This window comes from Neomonachus schauinslandi, chromosome 9, assembly GCF_002201575.2.
Source record: "Neomonachus schauinslandi chromosome 9, ASM220157v2, whole genome shotgun sequence".
In the NCBI taxonomy this organism is placed as follows: Eukaryota; Metazoa; Chordata; class Mammalia; order Carnivora; family Phocidae; genus Neomonachus; species Neomonachus schauinslandi.
Genome location: NC_058411.1, coordinates 103,710,539 through 103,736,821, shown reverse-complemented (window position 1 = coordinate 103,736,821; position 26,283 = coordinate 103,710,539). Strand labels below are relative to the sequence as shown.

Genomic DNA, 26,283 nt, shown 5'->3' with positions numbered 1-26,283 from the left:
GGAGGGAGGCGGTAGGTCATCGCAATTCCCCAGGCGAGACAAGCAGGCTCAGCCCGCGGAGCTGGAACAAAGGCAAATCCAAGGGTGGGTCAAAGGGCGCCTGGGTCAGTTCCCAGCACTGGCTTCTGCGACCACGGCACGCAGCGGCGTGAGCGACTCCACCGGGGCCGCACCCCTCGCGTCCCGGTCCCCTCGGGTCCCGCAGGGCGGACACACCCGGCACCAGGGAGAGGGCGGGCGCGGGAAGGGGCGGGCCCTCGGCTGGGCCGCGAGGAGCGCGGAGCGGCGTGGGGAGCGCGGCCGCCAGGGGAGGTAGGCCGGGGCGCGCAGTCGGGCGCGGGAGTCCATCCGGCTGGCAAGGAACGCAGGCGGCGCCAGGGGCAGCAGGGCGAGCGCCGGGGCTTCGGCGGTGCGGGGCGGTAGGCGGAACAGGAAGGCACGGGCGGCGCAGCAGCTTCGCCCGGGGCGGAGAGGAGGCTCTTACGCGGCCTCCCCCTGGCGGTGCCCCCCCACCCCGCCCCAGGCTCCTGCAGAGGACACGTGTCAGCACGTTCCCGCCGTTGTCGTCTCAGCCCATGTCATAGCCCCTCCCCGAGGCCTGGGACCCCCCCCCTCCGGGCCCCATTATCCCCAGGCCCAACCTCCCACGCTGACCCGAGGCCTAGGCCGGGTCCCCTCTCCTCCACCGGCCGGTCTTCCCGGACAGCTAGCGCCCGGGCCCGGCCCCCAGCCGAAGACGCCCGTCAGCACGTTCTCACCCCTGTCCTCTCATCCCTCTGCCTAGCTCCACCCCGGGCCTGGGAACCCGGGTCCCTTTGGCCCATTGTCCCTGGGCCCAGCTCCGCGCTGACCGCAGGCCCGGCCCTACCCCCTGCCGGGCGCGTCTCCCCCGGCAACGCGCCGCAGCCACCCGGGATGCAGCCCGCAGGCTGGGCGGCCGTCAGGGAGGCGGCGGGCCGCGACGTGCTGGCCGCCGACCTCCGGTGCAGCCTCTTCGTCTCGGCGCTGCGCAGCTACAAGCGCGACTCGGTGCTGCGGCCCTTCCCCGCGTCCTATGCCCGCCACGACTGCAAGGACTTTGAGGCCCTGGTGAGTGTGCTTCCCTCCACCCCTTCCTGCGCTGTCCTCTGCGTCCCAGGCCACGTGGCCTGTGGACCCGTAGTGGTAGACACGCCAGCCCCCAGACTTAACATTCCCAGCCTGGCCTTAGGGAAGGTTTCCATGAACTCACAACACTCACCCGTACCCTAACATCGACACTCCCAAGGCTTTTGGTGGCTGCTTCCTCATGTTAGTGACAAGTGACTCCCAGGAGTGAAGTGAGAATTCAGTAGGTGCGTAGGCCTCCACAAAATTTCTTAGCATGGTCAGCAGTAGGGGGTAGGGGTTGAACTGAATCAGATGCTTCTGCTAAATAAGAAGTTATTCATCCCTTTGCAAGTAATCAGACACCAAAAATCACCAAAGCCACCCAGACCTTGATCTTCAAATGATATATGGGCAGTACTTGTATAAATTGTAACATACAGTCCGCATGTCAGCTGTTACTTATCCCATGATTCACAAGGCACTTAATTTCTTACAGAGTTCACCTCAGGGTCAGGATTCCAGATATCAGTTGTCTTTGTAATTCAAATATTTGGAATTTCCTAGACAAATATAATTTACCAAAATTGATTCTATAAGAAATAGAAAATCAAAATACCCTGTAATCATTAAAGGCGTTGAACGAGTAGTAAAAGATTTTCCCTCAAAGAAAACTCTGGACCTACCTGGTTTCCTTGGCAAAGTCTACCAAACACACCAGGGGAATACGTGCTTCCAGTTTTACTTTGTGTAAAATTCTTTCAGAGTATTGAAAAAGAGGCTAATATAAGTTTGATCTAAATCTGATATATCAGGATAACACAAGAAAAGAGAATTACAGGCCAGGGTCACTCATGAGTATAAATGTAGAAATCCTCCATAAAATATTAGGATCCTGAATCTAGCAATGTATAAAAAGAATAATTCCCCATTAACAGGGTGGATTTATCCCAGCAATCAAAATTAGTTAAATATTTAAAAAAATCAATGAATGTTATGAATCATGTTAACAGATTAAGGGAGATGTTTAGAATCAACAGATGTTTAGAATTTTCTCTGATGAGGTGGTCAGGGTTAGATTCCCTCTTTGCTCTCATTCTTAAGAGGTCTAGGGACAAAGGCCCAGCTTCCTGACCCTTACCTGGTCCATTGCAGCCCAGGCCAGGGATGTGTTGAGGGTACCTCAGGCCTTGACCACAGGGCATAGGCATTTCAGGGTGCTGCAGGGAGCGGGGGTTGGAGAAAGATAAGCCAACTGACTTCCCCCATGGTTTGTTCTGAAAATTCAGATATTCAGTTTTGTGAGTTTGTGATATCAGAGCCTTGGGGATGAAACGTCCTTCAGTTTTGTCAGGAGATTATGGAGTGGCTGCTGTGGGCCAGGTGCTAAGGGTACAGAATTAAGACCCAAGGAGAGATTAACAGTGTGTTCAGCTGTATTATGGGGGTAAGCCTGTATATACAACCTGGAAGCCCAGAGCCAGAATCCCAGTCCTTGGCAGTGCACTGGGGTCAGGGGCCGTTGGCTGATGCCATGCTGAGTCCCTAGGGACATGGAGGATTTTTTTTTTTTTTTTTTTTGAGGAGCAGAGAGCAGGAAAGGGGCATTCCAGAGGAGTAGCAGGATGGGCAGAAAGCCAGGAGCTCATCAAGAAGGACGAGTCTGTGCTTTAGTGTGGCTATCAAGGGGAACAGGAAGAGATGAGGTTGACCAGAGCACACAGAGCTGGGCATGTTTTGCCAAAATGTGTTGATTTTACCCTTGGGCAGAGGAGGGCATTGGTGAGATCCAGGATGCATTTTTTTAAAGATTTTATCTATTTATTAGAAAGCACACAAGTCGGGGGTGGGCAGAGGGAGAGGGAGAAGCAGACTCTCTGCTGAGCAGGAAGCCCGATGCAGGGCTCTATTCTAGGACCCCAAGATCATGACCTGAGTTGAAGGCAGATACTTAGCTGACTGAGCCACCCAGGCACGCCCAGGATGCATTTCTGAAAGACCCCTGGGGTGGCAGGGTGAGAGAGGGATCTGTTTCAGGAGGGGTAGACAGAGGAGGAGAGATTAGGGTCAGAGGGACCAAACTCACCAGAGATGGTGCCCCACAACGCGCCTTATTAATTTTTACCAAGAAGCATCCAAATGGACTAGAATGCTCAATGTGTTCTTTTCCTGCTGGAAGGTCTTGGTGGCAAACAGAATCCCGTTTGACGAATATGGGACAAAAGCAAAGGGAGCTTTGGAATTGTTTTGATGTGTTTATGCTTTTTACAAATTTATTTTTAATTATGCAAACAATGGTTGGATATATTTTTGTGATAAAAAATACAAATGGTACTGATAAAGTAAAAGTGCCCCCCTATTCCACATCCCCCCCATAGGTATGAGTGCTCTCAGTTGAAGGCACTTTCTTCCTTCCTCTCATACCTATAACCTCTTAGGAGAGCATTGGCAATTCAGGTAACCCCAAATAGCCACTCCTTTTAGGGACAGACTGTCCAGGCATGGGGCTCATTGTGCCAGTTCTAGCCAGGGCGCCCTTTCTCCCAGGGGCCACTGGAGAAACATGGACAGGTTCTTCCCATCCTGTTCTGGCACCATATTCCTTATTGGGCACCATTGTGAGGGAAGCTAGCCCAGGCTGAACAGCTTCTTGGCTGTGTGTAGGCATGGTTTTAACAAGCAGTTTCCCTGGAGAAAGCCACTCACCAGGCAGGGCCTGGCACAATGTCTGCTGGGGGCATGCACATATTCTTAAATAAATATACTTTAGGTTTTTGCCACATGTTACATGAATTAGAGAAAAGATGCAGAGAACTTGGTATCTGGACCTGTATCTGACTCAAAGCTTAGCTTTTTATTAAGTAAACTCTACCCCCAACGTGGGGCTTGAACTCATGACCCTGAGATCAAGAGTCCTGTGCTGTACTAACTGAGCCAGCCAGGTACCCCTCAAAGGTTAGCTTTTAGAGAAAAGGGAATCAGGTCCGGACTTGGCCTTCTGGATTATTTTGTGGTTACCTGAAGAAGGAGGGTATGGAGCTGTTAAAAAGTCTCTCATTGTTAGCTAAAAGCACTTGGAAATAATGTGAAACACTGTATCATTTTCAGCCATTTTTAATTCATTTTCTCTCCACCATCATTACACACCCCTATAACACATGTGTTGCCCTTTCCAAAACTTACAGCTCTGGCTGAATTACTTTATTGACTGTGGCTTTCCTGAGAACATCCCCTACTGAACCAAGCTCTTGGCTTTAGGCATGGCTCTCGCCTTATTTTGTCACAGCCCCCAAAGCCCCAAATCATCTCTCAGTCCCCTTGTTTGGAGAACATTTCCATTCTGAGTCAGCTCTTCAATTTTGCACTGAGAGTTCTTTGTATTCCCAGGGTCTGGCCTGAGACGTGCTTATCACATGTTTGAGGAATCAAATTAGGTATGTGCTGATTGCCTCTGACTGAGGGTTTCTAACCTTGTTCCTTGGGAAGAGGGTTGGCTAAGCTCTTATTAGGTCAGAGAATCTCTAAGATTCTCGGGATGTCCGGTAGCCCTGACCATTGACCACTGAACCTCAGGTTGAGCTATCCTGGGCACAGTTCATATTCCCAAGTCGCTTTACACAGAATCTTGTCACTGGTGTCACAGCTGTTAAGTTTTTTGTTTTGTTTTTCCCCTGGAAAACATCATGCTCTGGTTCACCATTAGCCGGAAGACCCTTTCTGGGAGTAGGAGGTCAGGGGGAATGGCTCCTTTGTATTAATTCCAGCCCCTTGCCACCCAAAGTGTGGTTGAAGACCAGCAGCATCAGCATCACTTGGGAGCTAGTTAGAAATGCAGAATGTTGGGCCCCACCCCAGACCTACCCAATCAATACCTGCATTTTAATAAGATTCTTGGGCATATGTGTGCATTGTAAAGTCTGAGAAGCACTGTATCTAGCCTACCCCATTCCCATCTACTATTTGGGGGGCTGAACTGCACTAATCGACTCTTCTGGTTCTGGTCTGTGGCTTGTGCTCTCTAGCCAAGCTGACTCCCCAGTGTCTGGGTTAAAACATAAATAAGCTTCTCTCTGTCCTGACCCCAGGGAATGCCTGTCCTTTCCATGCCATCCCCCTCTTTGTCCAGACAAACTCTCCTTAATCCTTTAGGACATAACTAGAACCTCATCTTACCACCTTATTCTCTGTCTCTACCCCCAGCAGTTAGGAGTCCTTCTTCTGGGATCCTTTACAGTTTAAAAAATTTTACTCTTATAAATACTGCTATGATAAACTACCTTGTACAGTAATCATTATTTATATCTCTAGTTATTTTCTCGAGATAAATTCCAAAGGGTGAAATTGCTGGCTTAAAGGGTAAGCAACCTTTCTAAGCAAGGCTTATACAGATATAAAAAGATTTGGATCAGATGTAGGTATGTGGCGTGACTGTTGGTGGGTATGTGGCTAGAAAGATGTCTCAGCCTGTAGGATGATGATATGGAGAACCCAGGGGTGGGATCATCCTTCCAGTACAGACTGCCTCCTTCCTTCCCAGCCATCCCAGAAATGTAGGCTTTTCCTTATCGAATTGGTAAGCAGGAGAGAGGCGGTGTTTGATTAATAATAATACAGTACCTAATGCTTATATAATACTAACAGCACTTAATACCTGCCTGGCACTCTTCTGAACTGTTTCTACATGGAACTCATTTAATCTTCTTAACAACTCCGTGATATGGGTTCTCTTAGCATCTCTGTCGCCATCAGCTAGTCAGTCTATGTGCTGGCGTTAGACCACCCTCCAGCCCCCAGATAATGGTGGCATGTAGCCAGAGAACCATTCCTTTAAAGGGACCCCACAGTGACTGCTTTTGTGAAGAGTTCTCTTATAGACTCTGACCCCCAGTCTGTTTTAATGAATCTGGATGTTCAGACCTTAGGTTTGTACAAAGCAAGGTATATCTGCCCCCAATCCCACACGCACTCCGCTGTTCCAGGTGTCACTTTATCGGTTTGGTCCCTGAGGCTGGTCCCTGACCTTCTAGCACCTCCCTCCACAACTAGTAATTACGACCTCTGGCATCTTCCTAGGCAAGGATTTTTTTTTTTTTTTCCAGGTGTTCTTTCTTTCCTGCGGCCTGCCCTTTTATTTTATTTTTTAAGATTTTATTTATTTATTTGACAGAGAGTCACAGCGAGAGAGGGAACACAAGCAGGGGCAGAGGGAGAGGGAGAAGCAGGCTTCCCGCTGAGCAGGGAGCCCGATGCGGGGCTCGATCCCAGGACTCTGGGATCATAACCTGAGCCGAAGGCAGACGCTCAACGGCTGAGCCACCCAGGCGCCCCATCAGCCTGCCCTTTTAGAACAATATTAATTAATTTCTAAACCTGAGTCTCCCCACCTTTTCCTGGTGATAAGAATCACCTGTGGGAACGTCTGTAAACACAGATTCCTGGGCCTCCTCATTAGGAGATTGTGATCTGGGTGTTTGCAGAGCGTCCACCGGGCTGTCCTGTCATTTCCTGCCTCAAAGCAAGGACATGAGTTGCTCGGTCATTGGTCTTCTCTTTCCTCTGTTCATCCCCTCCTGGTTCCTTACCCTTGTCCTCTCAGTCACCCAAATTACCTCTTTCCTGAGAGACCAGCCCTGCCCCTTGGTCATGCCCTGCCTAGGCTCCCTGACCCCTTCTCCAACTGAATACTTCTTTATTTCTCAGAGCAGAGGCTGTGGAAGTGGGGTCTGTGGGATGATGGGCTTTATTTGTGCCCCCTTGCCTTCTAGAAACTGGGAAATTAAAACAAAAAAGGGGGTAGCAGCTTGCTGATTTCTTTTGAAAAGAAAGACATCTGCGTCTCCATAGCCCGGCTAGAACCTGGCACCCTTGGGCAGAAACCAGCTGGAGCCGGGGATTGGTGGCTGGGCCCTTATGTTGGGCCAGGGATGTCTAGTTCAACGCAGTCCTCACCACTCTCTCCTAGATGCCTCCCACCCTCATTTTCATGACTCTCTGGCTCTGAGGGCATTTGAGCTTGGGACCACCTTTTGCCCGTCCCACTGGGAGTGCCGTCTGCTCTGCCTCTCAGAATCCTCCCCACCACTGCCGTCCTACCCACTCCATAAACCCTTCCCTCCACTTTCTCCCCAAACCCCCAGAAATGCCTTCCCTCCTCCTGAACTTTTGTTATCCTCAGTCAAGTTTTTGGTAAATGCCTTCCTCTTTCTTGAGCTGCGGTTTTCTAACTCTTGTCTGCATGGCGAGTTTTCTGCCTCCTGACCCCGCTCTGTACTACAAGTGACATACGTCTTTCTCTGGACCTTTGACAGGGCTTAGGCTCAGCCAGTAATTGTCTTAGTTGTATTATTTGGCGGGGAGAAGGAGGGGAATCTCCAGAAACATACCTGGTAAGTTTCCCAAGCAGCCTCTTAAAGTTGTCAGAATCGCTCCTTTGGGCTAAAATGTTTAGTCCATTATAAATTTCTCCATTGAAGGGCGCCTAGCTGGCTCAGTCCGTGGAGCATGCAACTCTTAATCTTGGGGTTGTGGGTTCGAGCCCCACATTGGGTGTAGAGATTACTTAAAACCTTTAAAATAAACAAACAGGGGCGCCTGGGTGGCTCAGTTGTTAAGCATCTGCCTTCGGCTCAGGTCATGATCCCAGGGTCCTGGGATCGAGCCCCGCATCGGGCTCCCTGCTCAGCCAGGAGCCTGCTTCTCCCTCTCCCGCTCCCCCGCTTGGTGTTCCCTCTCTAGCTGTCTCTCTCTCTCTCTCTGTCAAATAAATAAATAAAATCTTAAAAAAAAAAAATAAACAAATACATTTCTCCATTGATTTGGTAGGAGAGGATCGTAGAGTACAGACTCTGGAGTCAGGCCGCCTGGCTTCACGTCTCTGCCTTGCCACTGAATAGCAGTGCAACCCTGGGCCAGGTGCTGTACTTCTGCAGACCTGGTCCCTCCCCCTTTAACACAGGCTGTGTGGAGGATAAAATGAGATGACGCATGCACAGCATTTGGCCCAGCACCTGGTATATGATAAGGCCTCAATAAATAGTAGCTGTTACTGTTCCGTTCTCAACCTCGTGTCAGGTTCTAGGCCAGTTGCTGGGTCTCCAGGATACATGAGATGTGGTTGGCCCTCAGATAGTGCTTGTCCCAACCAGATTTGAGGTGGTCCCAGAGAGCCAAGTACCAACATGGGGTTCTGCACAGAGCTGGGGGAGCACAGAGATCATGGGTGGTCAGGGACAGGGCCTGTGACCTTAGGCTGGCCTTGAAGATCCCGTGAAATGTCACGCTGGGCAGCTGCAGAAGCATAAAGGAAAGACACAGGGCAGTTGAGGAATAGCATGGGGGCCGCAGGTGGGGAGTTTGTGGTAAGAGGGGCTGTTAGGCAGAGAGGCCGGGCCAGACCACATGTCCAAGGGCCTTGTTAAAGGAAGCGTTGTTAGCTTTAGCAAACTAAGTATAAGCCACCTAGTTAAATATGAATTTCAGATAAGCAACAGATGATTTTGAAAGTGCAAGTATGCCCCAAATATTGTATGGGTTATACTAAAAAAAATGGATTTTGTTGTTTATTTGAAATTCAAATTTAACTGGGCAGACTGTTGTTTATCTGGCAGCCCTGCCTGTATGCCTGGTTCCCAAAAGGCCCTGCTCAAATGCAGCCAGGTTTTACTCAAGAGGAAGAATCCTGTTAACTTGTTGGAGCAGATTTATTTTTCAGAGTAGCTTGAAAGTGAAATGAGGGCGCCTGGGTGGCTCAGTTAGTTAAGCATCTGCCTTTGGCTCAGGTCATGATCCCAGAGTCCTGGGATCGAGCCCTGCGTAGGGCTCCCTGCTCGGCAGGGAATCTGCTTCTCCCTCTGCCTCTGCCCCTCCCCACTGCTCATGCGTGTGCTCTCTCTCAAATAAATAAATAAAATCTTAAAAAAAAAAAAGTGAAATGAGAGATAAGGGAGGTCAGTTGAGGGGTTAAAGAGTGGGGACAGAGCGGGCAGCCTGACAGGACACACAGGGGCCCTGTCTGGGCCGGCAGCAGTGGGAGGGCCTGAGCTCTGGAAGAGGGCTGGCTCCAGTGGGGGCTCAAAGGGGCCTAAGTCCAGCCCGGAGCCAGGAGGGATCTCTCCCACTTTCCCAGACTGAACCCCTAAAAGGGGCCTGGCTTAGCTGACTGGCCTTTTGCGGGCTCCCTGTGCCCAGGTCTGAATAATTGGCAAGGGCTGTGGCTCACAGTTGGGATTGGAGAATAGGAGTGATGGGGACAGTCATCGTGGGAGAGAAGACTCCACTCTGGCTCTGGGATAACAAGCGTGGACCAGGAGTAGAAAAGAAGGACAGAGGCCACAGGCTGCTGGGGGGTGTTCTCTGGACTGTGAGGGCAGCGGGCACTGGGGATGGCCACCAGAGGGTACCCTCAGTGGCTCTCTAGAGTCTACAGAACAGAGCCAAGAGTCCCCAAGGTGGGTCAAGGCCGTTCACAGACTGATGTTACCTTCTCAGTCCTCTTCCTCCTGGCGACCCCTCCCCCACACTCCAGCCACATGGACCCTCCTGCAGTTAATGATGACAACCATCCTGACAGTCCCACTAACACTAGAGTACTTAATATCCTCCTGTTGCTCTAAGCACCGCGTTTGTTTAACCTGATTAACCTCCTCAGGGATGTCATGAAGTGGCTACTAATACTATCCAAATTATGTATTTGAGGGAACTGAGACACAGGATTCAAGGTCAGACAACTCCCAGGAGAGGTCAAACAACTCACCCAAGTCCCACAGCTAGTAGGGACTTAAGAGCCCAGGTTTACACCCAGGCTGCCTAGGAAAAGAGCCTGCACACTTCACCACATTGCCGTCCACTTCCCTGACTACACGCTGCACCTTCCGGCTTCTGCACCTTTACATAGCAAGCCCAGGTCACCTCCTCTGTGAGGCTCTCCTGCCGACCTCTATTCCCCCAGCCCCTATCCAGCAGAAGTCCCGCCTGGTCCCCTCCATAGTTAGTATCCCTCTCTGTTATGATGACGACTAGGCTTCAGTCATCATTCTTTACCTTGCTGCCTCCCCCACCGTGTTGCAACAGCACTCGAGCATTTACACATCTACACATCCATGGTATGTATGTATGTGTGTATTTTTTTTTTTTTTTTAAGATTTTATTTATTTGACAGAGAGAGACACAGCGAGAGAGGGAACACAAGCAGGGGGAGTGGGAGAGGGAGAAGCAGGCTCCCCGCAGAGCAGGGAGCCCGATGCGGGGCTCGATCCCAGGACCCTGGGATCATGGCCTGAGCCGAAGGCAGTCGCTCAACCGACTGAGCCACCCAGGCGCCCCTGTATGTGTGTATTTTTAAAGGTTTATTTTAGAGAGCGCGTGAGTGTGGGGAGAGGGAGAGGAGAGAATCCCCAAGCAGACTCCCCACTGAACGTGGAGCTGGATCCTAGGACCCTGAGATCACGACCTGAGCTGAAATCAAGAGTTGGACGCTGAACCAACTGATCCACACAGGCGCCCCATCCATGGTTTTTAACTGGATCCTCACTGATGCTCCACAAGGCAGGTAGAGAGAGTTCTGTTAGAAGTCCAAGACTAGTGGATGCCTGGGTGGCTCAGTCAGTTAAGCGTCTGCCTTCAGCTGGAGTCGTGATCCCAGGGTCCTGGGATCCAGTCCCTTGTCGGGCTCCCCGCTCAGCGGGCAGCCTGCTTCTCCCTCTCCCTCTGCCTGCCGCTCTGCCTACTTGTGCTCTCTCTATCTCTCTGTCAAATAAATAAATAAAATCTTAAAAAAAAAGAAGTCCAAGGCAAGTGATCAAATCTTTAGAAACAGAGAGAGGAATAAAGTAGTCCCGAAATGTTTCTGATTTTCAGCTACCAAATTAGGAAATAAAACCCCCAAGGTCAGCAACAGCCAACTTTCTAGAGAAATGGAAAAGAAAAGAAATTTGCATGGATAGATCTGTGACCGTCTTTCATCTTCTCGGCGACCAGACATGGACGCGGTGGGGATTCTGTGTCAGAGTAGACTGAGGTGCAGCCAGGCCCAGCGCTTTGCTAAGGAGCAGGGATTCAAACCCACAGCTGTCTGCTCTTTCCTCTACATCCAGGAAAGAGAGTTAGAAAAACCCAAGATAGTCCTTGGCCTCCGGGAGTTGTGGCTTTACTGGGACGGAGTGTTGGGACTGAGAACTTTAGGGGTTTAGAGGAGAGAGGGGTGCCTGGGTTAGTAGAGGTGGGGGAAGGGGCATCCCAAGGGACTGAATGAGCAAAGCTTGGAGGTGGTCCAACCCAGGCTGTGTTCACACAGCACCCGGCTGCAATGTTTTAAATGCCATGCCGGAGAGACTTGCCTTCTAGTGAGTTGTAATTTCTGAGCAAAAGCTATAGATACCTTGTAGCTATCCATAAATCGGGGTCCTTTGTCCCTTATCAGAAATCCTGGCACCAAATGTATTTTGAAATTCAGATGCTGCCTGATTTTACAAAGGTAATCATGTGCTACCCCCACACAACCGAACTGTCTGACTTGGTTCACCCGAGGCACCAGCGTACACCAGAAGGCTCGAGGTACATCCCAGCTCGCAACAAGGCCGCTCCAGAGGTCCAGGAGCTCGTCTTTGCCCCCCAAGAGTGGCGGCTAAGGAGTGAGGAGATGATTGGGCAGGTGCCGGAACTGCCCTGGCCTCAGTGAAGCCACACATGCCCCAGAGGCTGGGCTCCCTTGTAACACCACAGACGTAGCTGCTGGGGTCCTCACAAGAAGTCACCACACTCACACTCAGGGAAGCCCAAAGCCATGGATTCCCCACTCATAGTTTCTTCCAGTCCAGGTATAGTTTACCATTCTGGGTCATTTTTACCATAAGCAGTGTTGCCTGCTTATGTATGTAGTCACCACACTCCTTTCATCTGGTCCCCAGGAGACAGGTTGGCAGGGGGTTAGCTCATGCTGCAGGGAAAAGGCTTTGTTCACCCTTTACCCGCACTTGGATATGCCATGTATTTGGTAACATCTCCAGCGAGGCGGCAGTATCCCATAATCAGACATTAATATTCCAGCTGCAAAATGTATCACATCAACAGTAACAGGAAGTGGGATAGGTGAAGATTAACCTCACAGCGGCTCAGGTCAGGTTTTGTACCAAATGGGTTACGCAACAACGTTTCAGGGTTCAGAGCTTTTGGAGTTTGGTATTTGGAAGGGGGATCCCAGAGGTGTACCTTTCTTTCCTTCTTAAGAAATTCCTTGAAACACGAAAGACATGCAATTTGCCTGTTTCACCACCAGAGGGCCCCAGGTTATCATTCTGTTCAGGATCCTTGCTAATGGAGGTTTTTCCTCACTTCAGCTTGCAGATGCCAGCAAGTTACCCAACCTGAAAGACCTTCTCCAGTCCTCTGGAGACAAAGACATACGGGCCAGGGACCTGGTGAGCTGGATTTTATCCTCAAAGGTCCTGACAATCCACAGTGCAGGGAAGTCAGAGGTGAGACTTTGGTCTATAGGACAGCAGATCCCTAAGACTGAAGGGCTCTGGGACCTCTTTGTGCACCAGAATGGCCTGGGAAGCTTGCTGAAAATGCAGATTCCTGGACCTTGTCCTGAGAGATGCCGATTCTGTGTCAGGAGTGGGCTCAGGAACTTGCATGCCGGCAGTGCAAAGCTGTGTTTTCCCCGTTATGGTGAACCTGAAGCAGGCCACCGGGTGCATCTCAGTATCTCAGTCTCCTCATCTATAAAATGGGGATAGCAATGGTATACTTCCATCAGGGAACTGGCTGTGAGAATGGAATGAATCTTCCCAGCTAGAAGAATGCCTTAGGGTACATGCTAAGGGCTCAGGAAATGTTGGGTATCACAAGCACCCCAGGTCAATCCAACAAGGATGGGCCCTTGACCACACCTTAAGAAACACTGGCCTCATCCAGTTGTCAGGAAACAGAGTGGTAGAACCTGGTTAATGGAACACTTCAGGCTCTGGGGTCAAATCCCACTTCCATCCAATATTGAGTCTCCTTTTCCCCATTTGTACATTGAGAATATTAAGTTACCTCAGAGGGGAGCTATGGTAGAATGTATGACACCCCCAGTATAGTTTCTGGCACAGACCAGACATTCCGTAATCTGGTTTCCCTTGCCTGGCCGGGATCTCCCTCGGAGCTCCCCCAGGGATGGCAGATCCCTGATCTGGTGCTCCTTCCTCGGAGAAGCAGCAGGGGTTTATAGGTGTTGTTCTTTACTTCATCAATTTCAATTTAAGAGCATTTAATCTTACAAGCTCCTGCTAAAGACAAAAGTCCTCCTCAAGTGGCATAGAACTGGGTGTTTCGGATTCTGGTGTCCAGGGGCATCCACCTGTGTTGGTAAAGGGTCAGTAACACAGAGAGCCCTGGAGTGGGAGTCAGGAGATCCATATTCACGTCCAGGCTGGGTTGCTAACTCAGATGATCTCTGGGTTTCACTTCTGACATCTGCTAAATTGAGATTTATTCATTCCTCATATGGGTATCAAGCATCTACTAGATGTTGGGTACTGTAGGTAAAGTAGATAAGGCAGTGGCTCCTTGACTTTTATTATGGATCAGTTAAATTTCGTTCAAATGTGGAGTGTTGGCACCATATGGAGTGAGGATTATCAGCTTTTTATTGTGCCCAAGTAAGGACATTAGGTTGCCATGTATCATCACTTTATAAAAGGATATTTTAATACAGAAAACAGAGGATGGCCACAAAAAAAGGAGGATGGCCCCCAAAAAAGGACAAAGAAAGGATCATGGCAACCTGACAGCAATATAAACATATCTGTTATGTTGTCCCTATTTTTCTCATTTAATCATAACCCAGAGAAAACAGACTGGCTTTGGTCTTTGACTTACCGTTGAGAAATCACCCAAATGATGTGGTCTCTGCCCTGGGAAGGATTAGTGCCCTTCAGGAAGAGCTTACTCTTCCCTATCAATTAGGTTTTGTTGCATAACAAACCATCCCCCAAACCTAGGGCTTAAAACAACATTGATTGTTTCTCATGATTCAGTGGGTTAGTTGGGTTGTTGTTCTGGACGGGGCTGGATGATCTACGGTAACCTCACATGTCTGGGTCTTCAGCTGGGATGGCTGCTGTGGTGGGGGCCTCCGCTGTGAGGCCCTCATCCTACTGAAGGCTAGCAGGGCTTGTTCCCATGGTAGTGAAGGGTTCGCAGCAGGAGGCCCTTTTCAAGTTTCCGCGTGCTATATATATAGGGTCAGAGCAAGTCACATGGCCAAGCCCAGATTCAAGGGGCAGAGAAGTAGATGCCACCTCTTGATGGAGTTCTGGAATTCTGCCTGCAGAATCATTTACAGAGGGGCAAATGGACAAGGATGGGAGCAAAAGTTTTGGGCCATTTTGCACTCGATCACACCTTTCTACCTCCTGAGATTATTGTAAAGATGGAATGCAGGAAATGGATGTGATGGTGTTATGAAAATTAGAGGTAGTCTTTAGTTAGAAGGAGCAGTTCATGCTTCGCAGCCTGGTGTAGGGAGAAACAGTATTAGAGGGAAGCAGTCTTGAGCTGTAAGCTCTGAGCTTATTTATAAATTGTTGTCTGTATTCTCATGAAACTAGTTATTCTCATGAGCGGAGCCCCATAGGAGCCCTAAGCCCAGAGCTTTAGGAGGCCATTTTGGCAGCACATCTTACGAGCTTCCCAAATAAAATTGCGACTTCCTACGTGTTTTCAAGTTCGAAAAGATCCAAAAGCTGACTGGTGCCCCTCACACGCCTGTCCCCGTGCCGGACTTCCTGTTTGAAATTGAATACTCCAACCCAGCGAACGCCAAATTTTATGAGACCAAAGGAGAACGGGACCTAATCTACGCCTTCCATGGGAGCCGCCTCGAGAACTTCCATTCCATCATCCACAATGGGCTCCATTGCCACCTGAACAAGGTGGGGCCTAAGCCTGCTGACAGGGGGTCAGAACCCTGGGGCATTTGCTGGTGGGGGCTGGGGGGAGAGGTTCACTAAGGCCTTGCCACTCCCGAGTGTGATCTGCAGCCCAGCGGCAGCACCAGCACCTGGGAGCCTGTGAAAATGCAGAATCTGGAGCCCACCCTAGACCTTCTGAATTAGAACCTGCATTTTAACAAGATCTCCGGGTGATTCCTACACTGATTACAGTTTGAGAAGTAATGATTTAAAGATGGTTCCCAGCCTCTGCCCATTTGGAATGACTTGGGGAGCTTTTAAAAATCCCAATGCTTGGCTGCATCCCAAACCAATTAAATCAGGATCTCGGGTGTGGGGCCCAGATACCAGTATGCTTTAAAAGCCAGGTGATTCCAGTGTGTAGCCAATCCTCGTGACTCAGCATGGTCCCTGGCCCAGCAGCATCCACCTCACCTGAGAGCTTGTCGGCAGGTGGAATCTCAGGCACACCCAGACCACCTGATCAGGGGTCATGTTAACAGGCTCACCAGGTGACTCGTATGCACGCTGAAGTTTGAGAAGCACTTGCCTGGGAGGAGAGCCTTCTAGGAGCCAGGAAAGACCACCTTAGCAGCTCTGTGTCCTGGGCAGATTTCCTTAAACTCTCTGAGCCTCAGTGTCCCCATCTGTAAAATAGGATGTCATTACCCACCTTCTGGTGTGCTGAGAGGATTCAGACAGTTGATATATGCAAAGGGCTCTTCCCATACTAGACTCCAAGAAAGCAGTGGCTGCTTTCATAGGCGGATGGAGAGGGACTCTGGGGTAGTCAGAGGGCTGCGGCCTCCCCCTAGTCATGCCAGCATCTGTCTCGTCGGAGGGGCTGGTTCCGTGAGCCATGGGCTCAGCTGTGGCCGATGCAGCCCCGGGGCTGGAGAGACTTTTCCAACACTGCTGTAGCTGATTAGTGCAGTTGGGTTTTGCACAGGATGATGGACTTGTTTATACTGGCTCTTAGCTTCTTACTGTGGCCAGGCTACTGGAATCCAGGGGGCCTCTGCTTCATGGCAGAGCCTGCCTGGAGAAGCCACCTGCAGATTACAGGCTTGTACAGCAAACCTTCACGTCAGTGTCCAGGGAGTTGCTGCTTAGAGGCATCTTGTCAGAGTCCTTTCGTAAAGCTGATGCTCTGTTGACCACTTCTGTCTGGGTTTTCAGTGAGGGGCTTGCTCAAGGGGGCTTACTTGCCAGATGAAGATTTGAGATTATTTTCATAGTACAGATACCCCACCTTTCCCACTCTCTCGTGCCTCTGCTCACAGCAGTCTTGCTCGAGGTTCTTGAGTCAAGGGAGTCTAGTCTGTGTATATATGGCAGCCAGAGTTTAGAATGGATGTGGAGTCAGATCAGATGACATCCAGTGTCCTTGGAGAATGTTTGTGTCAGCTTCTGAGACATGGGGACACTGCCTAACTTGGCAAGGGGCTTCCCAAAGGTAAAGCAAAGGCTTGTTTCATTCTCCCTAAGCTTCACCGAACCAGCTTAGAATTGTGGAAGCCTGGTGCCACTGAATAGTACATCTCTCAGTTCCCAAGCTTAGGGTGTTCAGTGAGTAGTTTGAGTTCACTCAACAGATACAGATACTGCAACCCCAAAGATAGCAATTGAATTTCAACTTGAATTTCAAATTCCATCCATTGGTAGCCGCTACCTGAAATGAGAAGGATTCTGAGTCAGTCTGACTGAGTGCCACAATTGATATTTTTGTGTTGGCCATCATGGTTGATTATTGGCCCTTTGCCATGGTCTACCATGGGCAGAAGATGTGTTTGCTGTGCCTGCAGTTCTATCACCTGGGCTCATTCTCTCTCCCCTGACACGCTTCCTCATGGAGGACATCAGTTAGACCCTACCACTAGGGACCTGCCTCCTAGATTTTGGACATTTTCTTGGTTGACACCCACACAAAGCGTAATACTTACCCTGCCCCTAATACAGGCCTGCCTTATTTGGTTACACTTTCTGGTCTGAGATTCATTTCTTTTCCACATGACAACTTAGGTCCCTTCCACCCTCAAGTGTGATCCCCCTCCCTGTGCATAAGTGCATGACTTTGCTTCTGCAGGGCCATCCGTATAACCATGCTAAATGCATTCGTGTAACAGGAATTACAAATATATTCTGACATTCTTGCCACTCCTCCTGTGCCAGGTGTCCAGCTCAATGCTTTATGTACATTATCTCATTGAATCCTCACCGATGATGTTGTGAAGGAGGTACTCATCACTGTTTTGTAGATGTAGAAACTGAGACCCAGAGAGTTTCTATAACTTGCCAGCTTGTTGGAGGTGCAGTCCCGATTCAAACTCAGATCTGTTGGGACTCTTACACCTATGTATTTCTCACTCAACCTTGATCACTAACTTGCCAGGCTAGGCGGGCACATCCACAATCAGTTAAACTGTCATCAGATAGGAATGTGTTTATAATTATAACTCTGTGATGATGTCTTAGAAGGAGTTGACATTATATGCCTTTTCCAGGGGGAAAAAGAGGCTTGAGAATTTTGTGTTTACAGTTCTGTTGAAGAAAGACCTACGTCTTCTTGCTGTGCCAACTACATTCACTCAGCCCTGTTTCTTTGTTAACCTCTGCCATTCCAGACATCCTTGTTTGGGGAAGGGACCTACCTCACCAGTGACTTGAGCCTGGCCCTCATTTATAGCCCCCATGGCCTTGGATGGCAGCGCAGCCTCCTTGGCCCCATCCTCAGCTGCGTGGCTGTGTGTGAAGTCATTGATCATCCAGATGTCAAGTGCCAAACGAAGAAGAAGGGTGAGTAAGCACTTGGCCTGGACCCGGGCTGCAGGCCTCTTAAATGTACAGGCTCTTGCTGTTGGCCCACCTGCCAAGGGATGGGCTGGGTCCAAAGCAACCTGGGACAGGAGCTTGTCTTCAAGGAGTGAGCAGTGTCCTTAGGGACACATGGTGGAAAAGATAAACTTACTATGAGGTGGTGGACAGAGAATGCCAGGGGAGGGGGCTGATGAGGTCCACAGGAGCAGCTAAGAGGAAGGTTCATTCAATCAGAGTAGGTCCAAGCGCTCAGGGAAAGCTCTGGGGAGGAGGTGAGCTTCAATAGACAAAAGTGAGCGTGCAAGGCCAGAATCTGGGCTCCTTGAAGGCAGAAACTGGGTTTCAGTCACCCTTGAGCACCTGGTATCTGCGGAGAGCCTGGAACATACTTGACATTCCATAGGTATTTGCTAAACTGAAGCTAAAGACGTGGATCCAGACCCTGTCCCTCCAGGCTACTCTGGTGTGTGCCCGGGTGGGTGCCCAGAGGACAAGGGAGACAACCGAAGCCACGGGGAGTAAATCCCGGGCTCTCCGAGGAGCAGATGACTAGCTAGCCACCTCAGTCCACTCTGATACATTCCTTGGAGTCTCTGCCTCGTGCACCCTGCTGTTTTGCTCTCAGAAGCAGAAGAGTCACAGAACTGTTATTCTAGTCTCCAGAACTGACTTGTTGCTTCCACTGAGAAAAGGAGAATTGAGAAAACTGTCTGTTCCTGGCCTCTAATGTAAAACAACTGGAATCCTGAGGAACGGGCCCAGGTCTGACGCCACCCTTCCAAACTGGGCAGTGTGAATATTTGCATTTATAATTCTTAAGAAGTTTGCAAACTCTGACCTTAAACATCAGAACAAAACCTTGCAGTGTCTGCTGTCACATAGCTTTGTTTGTTTGGTTTTGTAAAGCTTCATCACGTTTTTTTAAAAAGTTTTGGGTTTTTTGTTTTGTTTTTTAAACAAGTCTTGGTACAAAGGGTGGACCGTAAGAGTTCTAAGAAGCTCAAGAATCTGGATGGTTAATTTAAAAGATTTTATTTATTTATTTGACAGAGAGAGACACAGTGAGAGAGGGAACACAAGCAGGGGGAGTGGGAGAGGGAGAAGCAGGCTTCCTGCAGAGCAGGGAACCCGATGTGGGGCTCGATCCCAGGACCCTGGGATCATGACCTGAGCCGAAGGCAGACGCTTAACGACTGAGCCACCCAGGTGCCCCTGGATGGTTAATTTAAAATGCCTGTTAAGAGACTCATTTTAGGTCAAGTCCTGTACCTAAGCCCAGATCATTTTGTTGTTGTTGTTGTTACGGCCATCCATCTGCTTCTTCCCTCTGCTTTCCCAACTCAGTTTTTCCCCCCTTGTATCCCCTATTATTTTCCTGTGTTTTTGTTTTGTTTTGTTTCCCTCTCTGGTTTGTCAGATTCGCCTACTTTTTTAGCGCTGCTTCGTACACACAGGCCATTCCTCAGCCTGCTGGGGCTTCTCCACCCTCACAGCCAGGAGGCTTGACCTGTTTCTACTCATAATTTGCTCCTCTTATTACTGAATGTCCCCCCAGTAAAGCTGTACTTAATTCTCCTTATTCAGATTCCAAGGAGATAGATCGCAGGAGAGCGAGAATCAAACACAGTGAAGGGGGAGACATCCCCCCGAAGTACTTTGTGGTCACCAATAACCAGCTCCTGCGCGTGAAGTACCTGCTGGTGTACTCGCAGAAGCAGCCCAGCAGGTAAGGAGGGCGGTCCCCGCCAGAGGCCCAGGACAGCACCTCAAAGCTGCATTCCGAGTATCGGGTTCTCCGTTATCAGCTTCCCTTGCCCCCAGCCTCAGACTTGAGCTGTGTGTGAAGTGTATAGGACACTCCAGTACACATGGCGAGGGGTGAGGAAGAAGGGTCTGAGGAGATGTGGTCCTGGCCCTAAGAGGGACTGTATGTTCCTAGCGAGGAAGACAGAGACTTGTAACTCAGCAGCAGATGAGACCGTTCAGCGCCTCAGAGCCATGGCGGATGCCTCAGCCCAGCTCCGCAGTGTGGTAGCAGGTGGATGTGCAGGGTTCTCCAGGGTCAAGGGTCACTTTGAGATCCTGTCGCATGGTTGGGTCTGTGGCAGAGCTTCTGATGGGGACGAGCAGCAGAGGAGCAGGTCAGATAGGAAAGGGGGTCACTTTTAATACACCCCACTCCAGTGGTCTCCACGCTTCAAGATTTCATAAACTGGTAAAATCCTCCCCTCGCCCAGCCCAACTGTGGGGAAATTTGTATAGGGTTCCTGAGTCCGAGGAACATTATCCTTTGGTTTGAAACCGTCTGGCTTTTTCTACTTGCAATTTCCATTCCTTTCCCACTTCTCCCTGGAGTGTCTCTTGAGTGCACACTTGGACGCTTTAGATCATCACCCAGTGGGCCAAAGAGGATTTCCCCAGCTCAGACTGATATCTGTACATGTCTCACAGTGAAAGACTTGTGCTAAATAACCTGCCACCTGCTGCCATCTGGGCAGACACCCCGAGCAAGGTCATTCTTCTAGATACCAAAATCTCGCCGGAGGAAAGACAGGTTGTAAAAGGTGCAAGAGGAGCCATAGGAGAGAAGATCAGGATGAGCTCATTGCATAGCTGTCTTTGTACATTTAGAAAATGTTCTGGTGAAAGATGTGTTGGTGCTAGGCAAATAGCCCCAGATTTTTTGAGCAAAGGAGCACGCACGAAGCTTCATTTCATGGCTCACCCAGAGGATGAAATTCATCATTTCATCTTCTTTGAGCCAGAAGTTGTTGCATACACTTAGAAAAAAAATGGTTTTCTCTTCTTGCCAACATCCCTTTTTCTCCCCCCCCCTTAAGCAGGCCTTCCAGCCAGCTGTCCTGGTTTTCCAGCCATTGGTTTACGGTCGTGCTATCCCTGTATCTGCTGTTGCTGCTTATTGTGAGTGCCATCAATTCCTCAGCTTTCCAACACGTTTGGAATCGTGCAAAGAGATAATCCGTCTGGGCCTGGTGTGGGGGCCTCCTCGACCACGTGCCTTACGATACAACCTGTTCTGCACCCCCCGTGCCCCCTGTCCAACCGGGTGGGGTCTGGGGGCCAGCTGGGGACCACAGGACAATTTTCATATGCCATAAACATATTGATTGCCTTTAATGATGCTCCCGGCCACACTCCGGTCAGTGGGGACCACGAGTCCCCTCACTCTGAGGTTTCAGGGGAGTCCTCCTGTCTGCTGCTTCCTAAACGATCCTAGGGAGTTGGCTTTTCTGCCAGGGCCAAAGGAAAAAGTCCTGCTGCATTTAAAAACAAAGTGTCCAAGCTGCCGGTGGTATGTTGACAATCGCTCCTGGCAGACGTTGGCCCTTTCTCTAATGCCTTCTGGAAGGTGGAATACGTGTAGTGGGGACTATAAATCACTAGGCGGTTGCCTTGTTTTGACTTGAGACACCCAAGAGGAACAGTCCTGTTTCTCATAAAAATTGGTGGGATCGTTTCTGAATTCCATCAGCCTTTGTACGCGAGTGCAAAACATTTTCACAGTTTTCCCAAATCCACAAACAGCCTTCTGCTACAGCTGTCGCCCCACTGCCCCAACCATGGATGAGAAAGGAAGGAGCCAGAGGCCTGATAAAAAAGACAGACTTGACAATGAGCAACTCATGTTATCTTTTTCTAAAAATTACCAACTGCTGATTACAGCTGAAATGGAAACACATGTTTGTTTTCTGGGTTTTTTGGGGTTTTTTTTGTTTTTGTTTTTTTTAATAGCTATTTGACAAATTCATGTCCGGGAGCTGAGTAAAAGGGGAGATTTCTAAACCTAGAGCACTCTTTGGCCAGTGCCCGTAGTTTCTTTCCTGGCCATGTTTTTGAGAAAAGGATTTGCGCCGCAGGCCTGCGTCCCGTTCTCGTTCTCACGAAGCTGCCTTGACTGGGGCCTCCGAGCCACAGGTGCCACGCCGCAGGCCTTCTGTGGGCCACAAATATGCATGGACTGAGCCTCCCTTGCAGGGGTCACAGGTCTTTGGGACTCAAGTTGGGCTTTGAAAGTGCAGAGAAAGCCTCTGGCTGCCCAGGGGAGCTGCAGTTGTCCTTGCTGATTCTCTGCCCTTCCTTCCTGCCCTGTTTCAGCCATCATGGAGCCCTGTCTGATTTGGGGGGTAGATTTCTGTGAAGAAGGTGGAAAGTCAGTTTTCTATAATCTGTGAAGGTGCGAAAAAGCCACTATCATGGTTTTTACATTGAAAATGGCAACATTTCAAAAATAATAAAGATATTTTCCTAATTACCAAGTTGTCTTTGTGACTGCTTTCAGCCTCAGCGAGAGGCTGCCGTGTGGGCCTTGTTGCTAAAAATCTTATCCTCTCTTCCCTTCTCTGTTCAAGGTAGCAGTTTCCTGACAGCATGTATCACTGGGGTATCTAGTAGGTATTAGATTTCTAGTCATTGATTGAACAAATATGAGCACCTACTGTGTGCTAGGCACAAGAAATAGGAGCGAGATCAAGGTCAAAATGCCCTGCCCTCCTGGAGCTGAGGTCTGGCCAGGTGCAGATATGGACAGGCATTCCCAGGAAGGAGGTTGGATTATACTATAAAGAAGTTTTGGGAAATACTTGGCAGGGATCCTCAACTTCATCTGGGGTCAGGAAATATGGAGATGACACGTGTAGCATTGCAGAGCATCTACGGATACTGATTTCTTTAATTCTGACAACAGATGAGAAGTTGAAGTCCTGGAGAGTGTCATAGCTTGCCCAAGGCTACATGGTCATGGGAAGTGGCACAGAGCAGGGAGCTGCGCTGGACAGGTTTCAGTGTGACCCTCATAACCATCATCCTCGACGGCCCCCCCGGGCTCCCGGCAAAGGTGATGTTCAACTGAAACCTGACAGAGCCATTGGTGTTAAGCTAAGAGGTGGGGGAAGAGTGTTTCAGGCAGTGGGAAGAGTACATGTAAAGACCTAGAGTTCTTGCTGGAGAAGTTAAAAGCAGGAGGGCCACACAGGAAGGGGCTGTGGTGAGCGATGGGGCTGGAGAGGTACGCAGGGGCCAGGTCATGCAAGACCATCAGAGCTGAGGGTCAGGGAGAGCCATTAGGTTTTAAGCAAGGAAATGGTAGGATCAGGTTTGGTTTCCAGGAAGATCACTCTGGCTGGTGGTTGCAGAATAGATTTAGGATGGTTTAGAGGATTAACAGAACTGACACAGTAGGGCTCAGCACAGCAAATAGCTGGTGTGTTTCAGCTGCTGCTATTAGTTTTTAAGGCCCAGCAGAGGGAATGAGCATGCAAAGGAGACCTAGCAGCAATGTCCAGGGAAATAGGAGGAAACCAAGACAGCGAAGTGTCATGGAAGCCAACAGGGAAGTCTTGAACAGTGTCAGAAGCTGCGGAGCAGTCAAAATTATGCCTGAGGAGTATCTGTTGGATTTACTGAGTTGGAGATCATTGGCGAATTTGGTGGGAACAGTTTCAGTAGAGTTCAGCACGGGGGATGTGGACAAAGTCCTCCTGCATAAATGTGAAATGTGCACTTTCCAGCAATTCTCAGGCAATATTTCTTTAAAACCTAGGCTTTCTTTTTTTCTGAGGTTTCTGCCCTCCCCCTGCCTCCCCCAGAGTCAATGCAATACCTGATGTGAGCGTGGGGCAGGCATTGAGCATATGGGGGGGGGGGCGGCCATGAGGATGGGTGAAGAATGGTCCTATCCTCCAGGACCTCCTAGGCTGGTGGGGGCCATTGGACACGTACATTTTGATATGACAGAAGGAAATCCCTGGAGTCTCGAGGGTTGAAATGAGCAGAAAGGGAGATGAGGGCAGAACTACATTATCACTTCATGGGCCCTTTTGCCTTCCTGAACTCCTTCCTCAATAAAAAAGATCTAAAATTATATTTTATGGGGCACCTGGGTGGCTCAGTCGCTTAAGCCTCTGACTTTGGCTCAGGTCATGATCCCAGGGTTCTGGGATTGTACTCAGCGGGCAGTCTGCTTGTCCCTCTCCCTCTGCCGCTCCCCCCTGCTTGTGCTCTGTCTCTCAAATAAATAAAATATTTTTAAAAAATGATGTTTTATGATTGTGTTGGTATAAAGATGAATATATTACTACTAAATACTAAAATGTTTGCTTCCCCTTACAAGCTTGTTTTTTCCTTCTGATTTTAAAGGAAATTAAAACATTTTTATAATGTGGACTCTATGCCCTGTGCGTATTATGCCTAATGGATGAGTCAACCCTGGACCAGGGTAATGGGGGATAGTGTGAGATCCCTGGGTAGCTGGGAACGGAGAGGCAGGAAGGAGACAAAGTCTCACAGTTCTGTTTAGCTCCAACCTGACATCTAAGGCGGACCCCAGAGGCCAGCCAGCTCCAGGGAAGGGCAAGTTTGGGTGCTGGGGTTTGGGAGCTCAGGGGGGCTCACGCTGCAGACACTTTTTCATGAAGCGGGAAGAAGCAGTCTCCTTGCTGACAAACCCCTTCAGGGCCAAGAGCTTCAGCAGGCGGCTGATGGCAGAGAAGACCAGATGGTTCAGCTGGAGCCACCTCACATGGGAGACCCAGGTGCCTTGGTCTTGTGAAAGCAACCCCATCAACCCTCTGTCACTAATGCCACTGTCAGGGGGGACAGTTTGGGGAGGGGATGGCAAGTAGAACTCCCACAGGTTCGGTCCCTGCTTCTGGAAAGTGCCAAGAATCCCATGAGCTGTCGGTTTCCCCCCACAAAGGGAAGGGGTTTTACTCTGGGCTCTTGGGTAAGTGTACGTATGTATGTGAGAGAGACATGGAGGAGGAATGCGGATCACTGTCGTTTCTGATTAATTCATCTCATTAAACACTGACTGCCAATAAAACCAGGAGTGGGTAGGGCGTTTGTGGCTTAAAGAGCCCAATTCAGATCTTTTTCTTTAGAACATGACCCCATGCATCTGAGCCCATTCCTGCTGCTGAGCCCTGGAGCTTTGTGTTGGCTTGGAATCAGCTGCACTCACCCTCCCCGTTGCCATGGTGATTCTTGGGCTGGTTGGGGGGAGCTGGGTTCAGCTTCTCATACACACACACAAAACCCCAAGACCATTCCCTTCCCTAAGCTCCCTCCACAGCCCCCACCCATCTCTCTCCCTGCTCCCCTCCTTTCCACCTGCCCTACCTCGTGAGTTTTCCATCTCTTGGCCTTTGTTTGTTTTTGCTTTTGTCAGTCTCCCTCCTCTGGATGGGTTTCTGTTTGTTTCCAAACTGTCTGGGACTGTGTACCAGGGAGACAGTGTCCTGGGCTGCCTCTAGCCCTGATCTGGTTAGAATAAGCCCCTCTCCTTTGTATGATCTCCAACCTGACATTTGGAACATTCAAAACAAATCAGGACATTCTGAAGCAAGATAGAAACCACCATCTCCACCCACTGCCATTGGCACTCTTGTTCACCTGGAAAGGGTTTTAGAAAATTTCCAGTGTTTTCCACATCATGCAGCCCTGAGAAGGGAAGTAGCACTTATTGAATACCTACTGTATACCAGCCACTGGGCCTGGCTTTGCATGTGTTAAAAATCTGCTGGTGAAGTTGATGTTTCCTGCATTTAAATTCAACTGCAAGCTGTGGGCAGGGCCCAGGCTGTCTTGGTATACTCAAGAATCTAAAATATGGTGGATACTCAAGTTTGTTGAGTGAATAAGTGGATGAAAGGATGCAAGAAACTTCCCTGCCATAGCAGAGAGTAATGGTTGAATGTCAGCAAAGGTGATTTAAGTTTGACTTGAGAAAAAAAACTGCATGGCAAGGCCATGTGGATGTGTGAGGGTTTCAGGGAAGGTTGTGGACATTGGATGCTTGATTTCTGAGTCCCATTTGCACTGTGTTCCTTTTGGGAATATTCAGGGGTAGGCAGGACAGAGCCTTTTGTTTCACTGAAAAGGCTCAGAGTTAAAATGCAAATAGTCCTGTGAAAGGTTAAGCTACTGATTTTATGCTTATTCATATACATGTGACTGGTGACAGAGTCCCTTCTAAGAACAGGATTTAGGAATAAATTGGGGTGAGTGGTGGTAGAAAGCAAGCAACCCTGGAGATTCAAGGGCAAGAGGAGATTTGAGGGGTCAGGGCGAGAAAGGGAAGGCCAGGGCCACTGGAGTCAAACTTCTTTCAATGCCCATTTAGCCAAAGGAAGACCCGGGTGCAAACAGTCTGTGGGCCTGACAGGGCCTTCTAGCCCCCATAGCATTGGGCAGGTCAGTCAAACTGCCCACTAGTGGGGTCAGGAAGGAGACCCGGCCAGTATGAATTCCTGGGAAGTATGGATTACAGATTGGCTCAAAGATGTAGTTTTATTGTTCCCAGGCAAATAAAGGCTATCCCAAATGCGTCCAGTAACACATTGCCTCTCAGAGATCTGTAGGGATTTTTTTATTTTATTTATTTATTTATTTATTTATTTATTTATTTATTTATTTATTTATTTATTTA

At 49.4% G+C, this 26,283-nt stretch overlaps 1 protein-coding gene across 3 annotated transcripts; it reads left to right on the top strand.

Moving 5' to 3' along the window:
• The first annotated feature begins 246 nt into the window (after positions 1–246).
• On the top strand, positions 247–22,110 carry PARP16 (poly(ADP-ribose) polymerase family member 16). Of its 3 annotated transcripts, none has more exons than XM_021693894.2 (7): positions 247–312; positions 785–1,089; positions 12,420–12,557; positions 14,796–15,002; positions 17,645–17,816; positions 19,422–19,563; positions 20,681–22,110. In XM_021693894.2, exons 2-7 carry the CDS (start codon positions 916–918, stop codon positions 20,814–20,816), a joined length of 969 nt encoding a protein of 322 aa, XP_021549569.1. In that variant the 5' UTR covers positions 247–312; positions 785–915; the 3' UTR covers positions 20,817–22,110. The 3 variants fall into 3 exon arrangements, with proteins under 3 accessions (XP_021549569.1, XP_021549568.1, XP_021549570.1); XM_021693893.2 differs by having other exon boundaries at positions 20,678–22,110; XM_021693895.2 differs by lacking the exons at positions 12,420–12,557; positions 14,796–15,002.
• Positions 22,111–26,283: the final 4,173 nt, after the last annotated feature.

Excerpts from the sequence above, each read along its gene's own strand:
- PARP16 (XM_021693893.2), top strand. The coding sequence starts at position 916 with ATGCAGCCCGCAGGCTGGGCGGCCGTCAGGGAGGCGGCGGGCCGCGAC. Across the intron at positions 17,817-19,421 it reads GTGCCAAACGAAGAAGAAGG|ATTCCAAGGAGATAGATCGC; the intron begins GTGAGTAAGCAC and ends CTCCTTATTCAG. Across the intron at positions 19,564-20,677 it reads TCGCAGAAGCAGCCCAGCAG|CAGGCCTTCCAGCCAGCTGT; the intron begins GTAAGGAGGGCG and ends CCCCCCCTTAAG.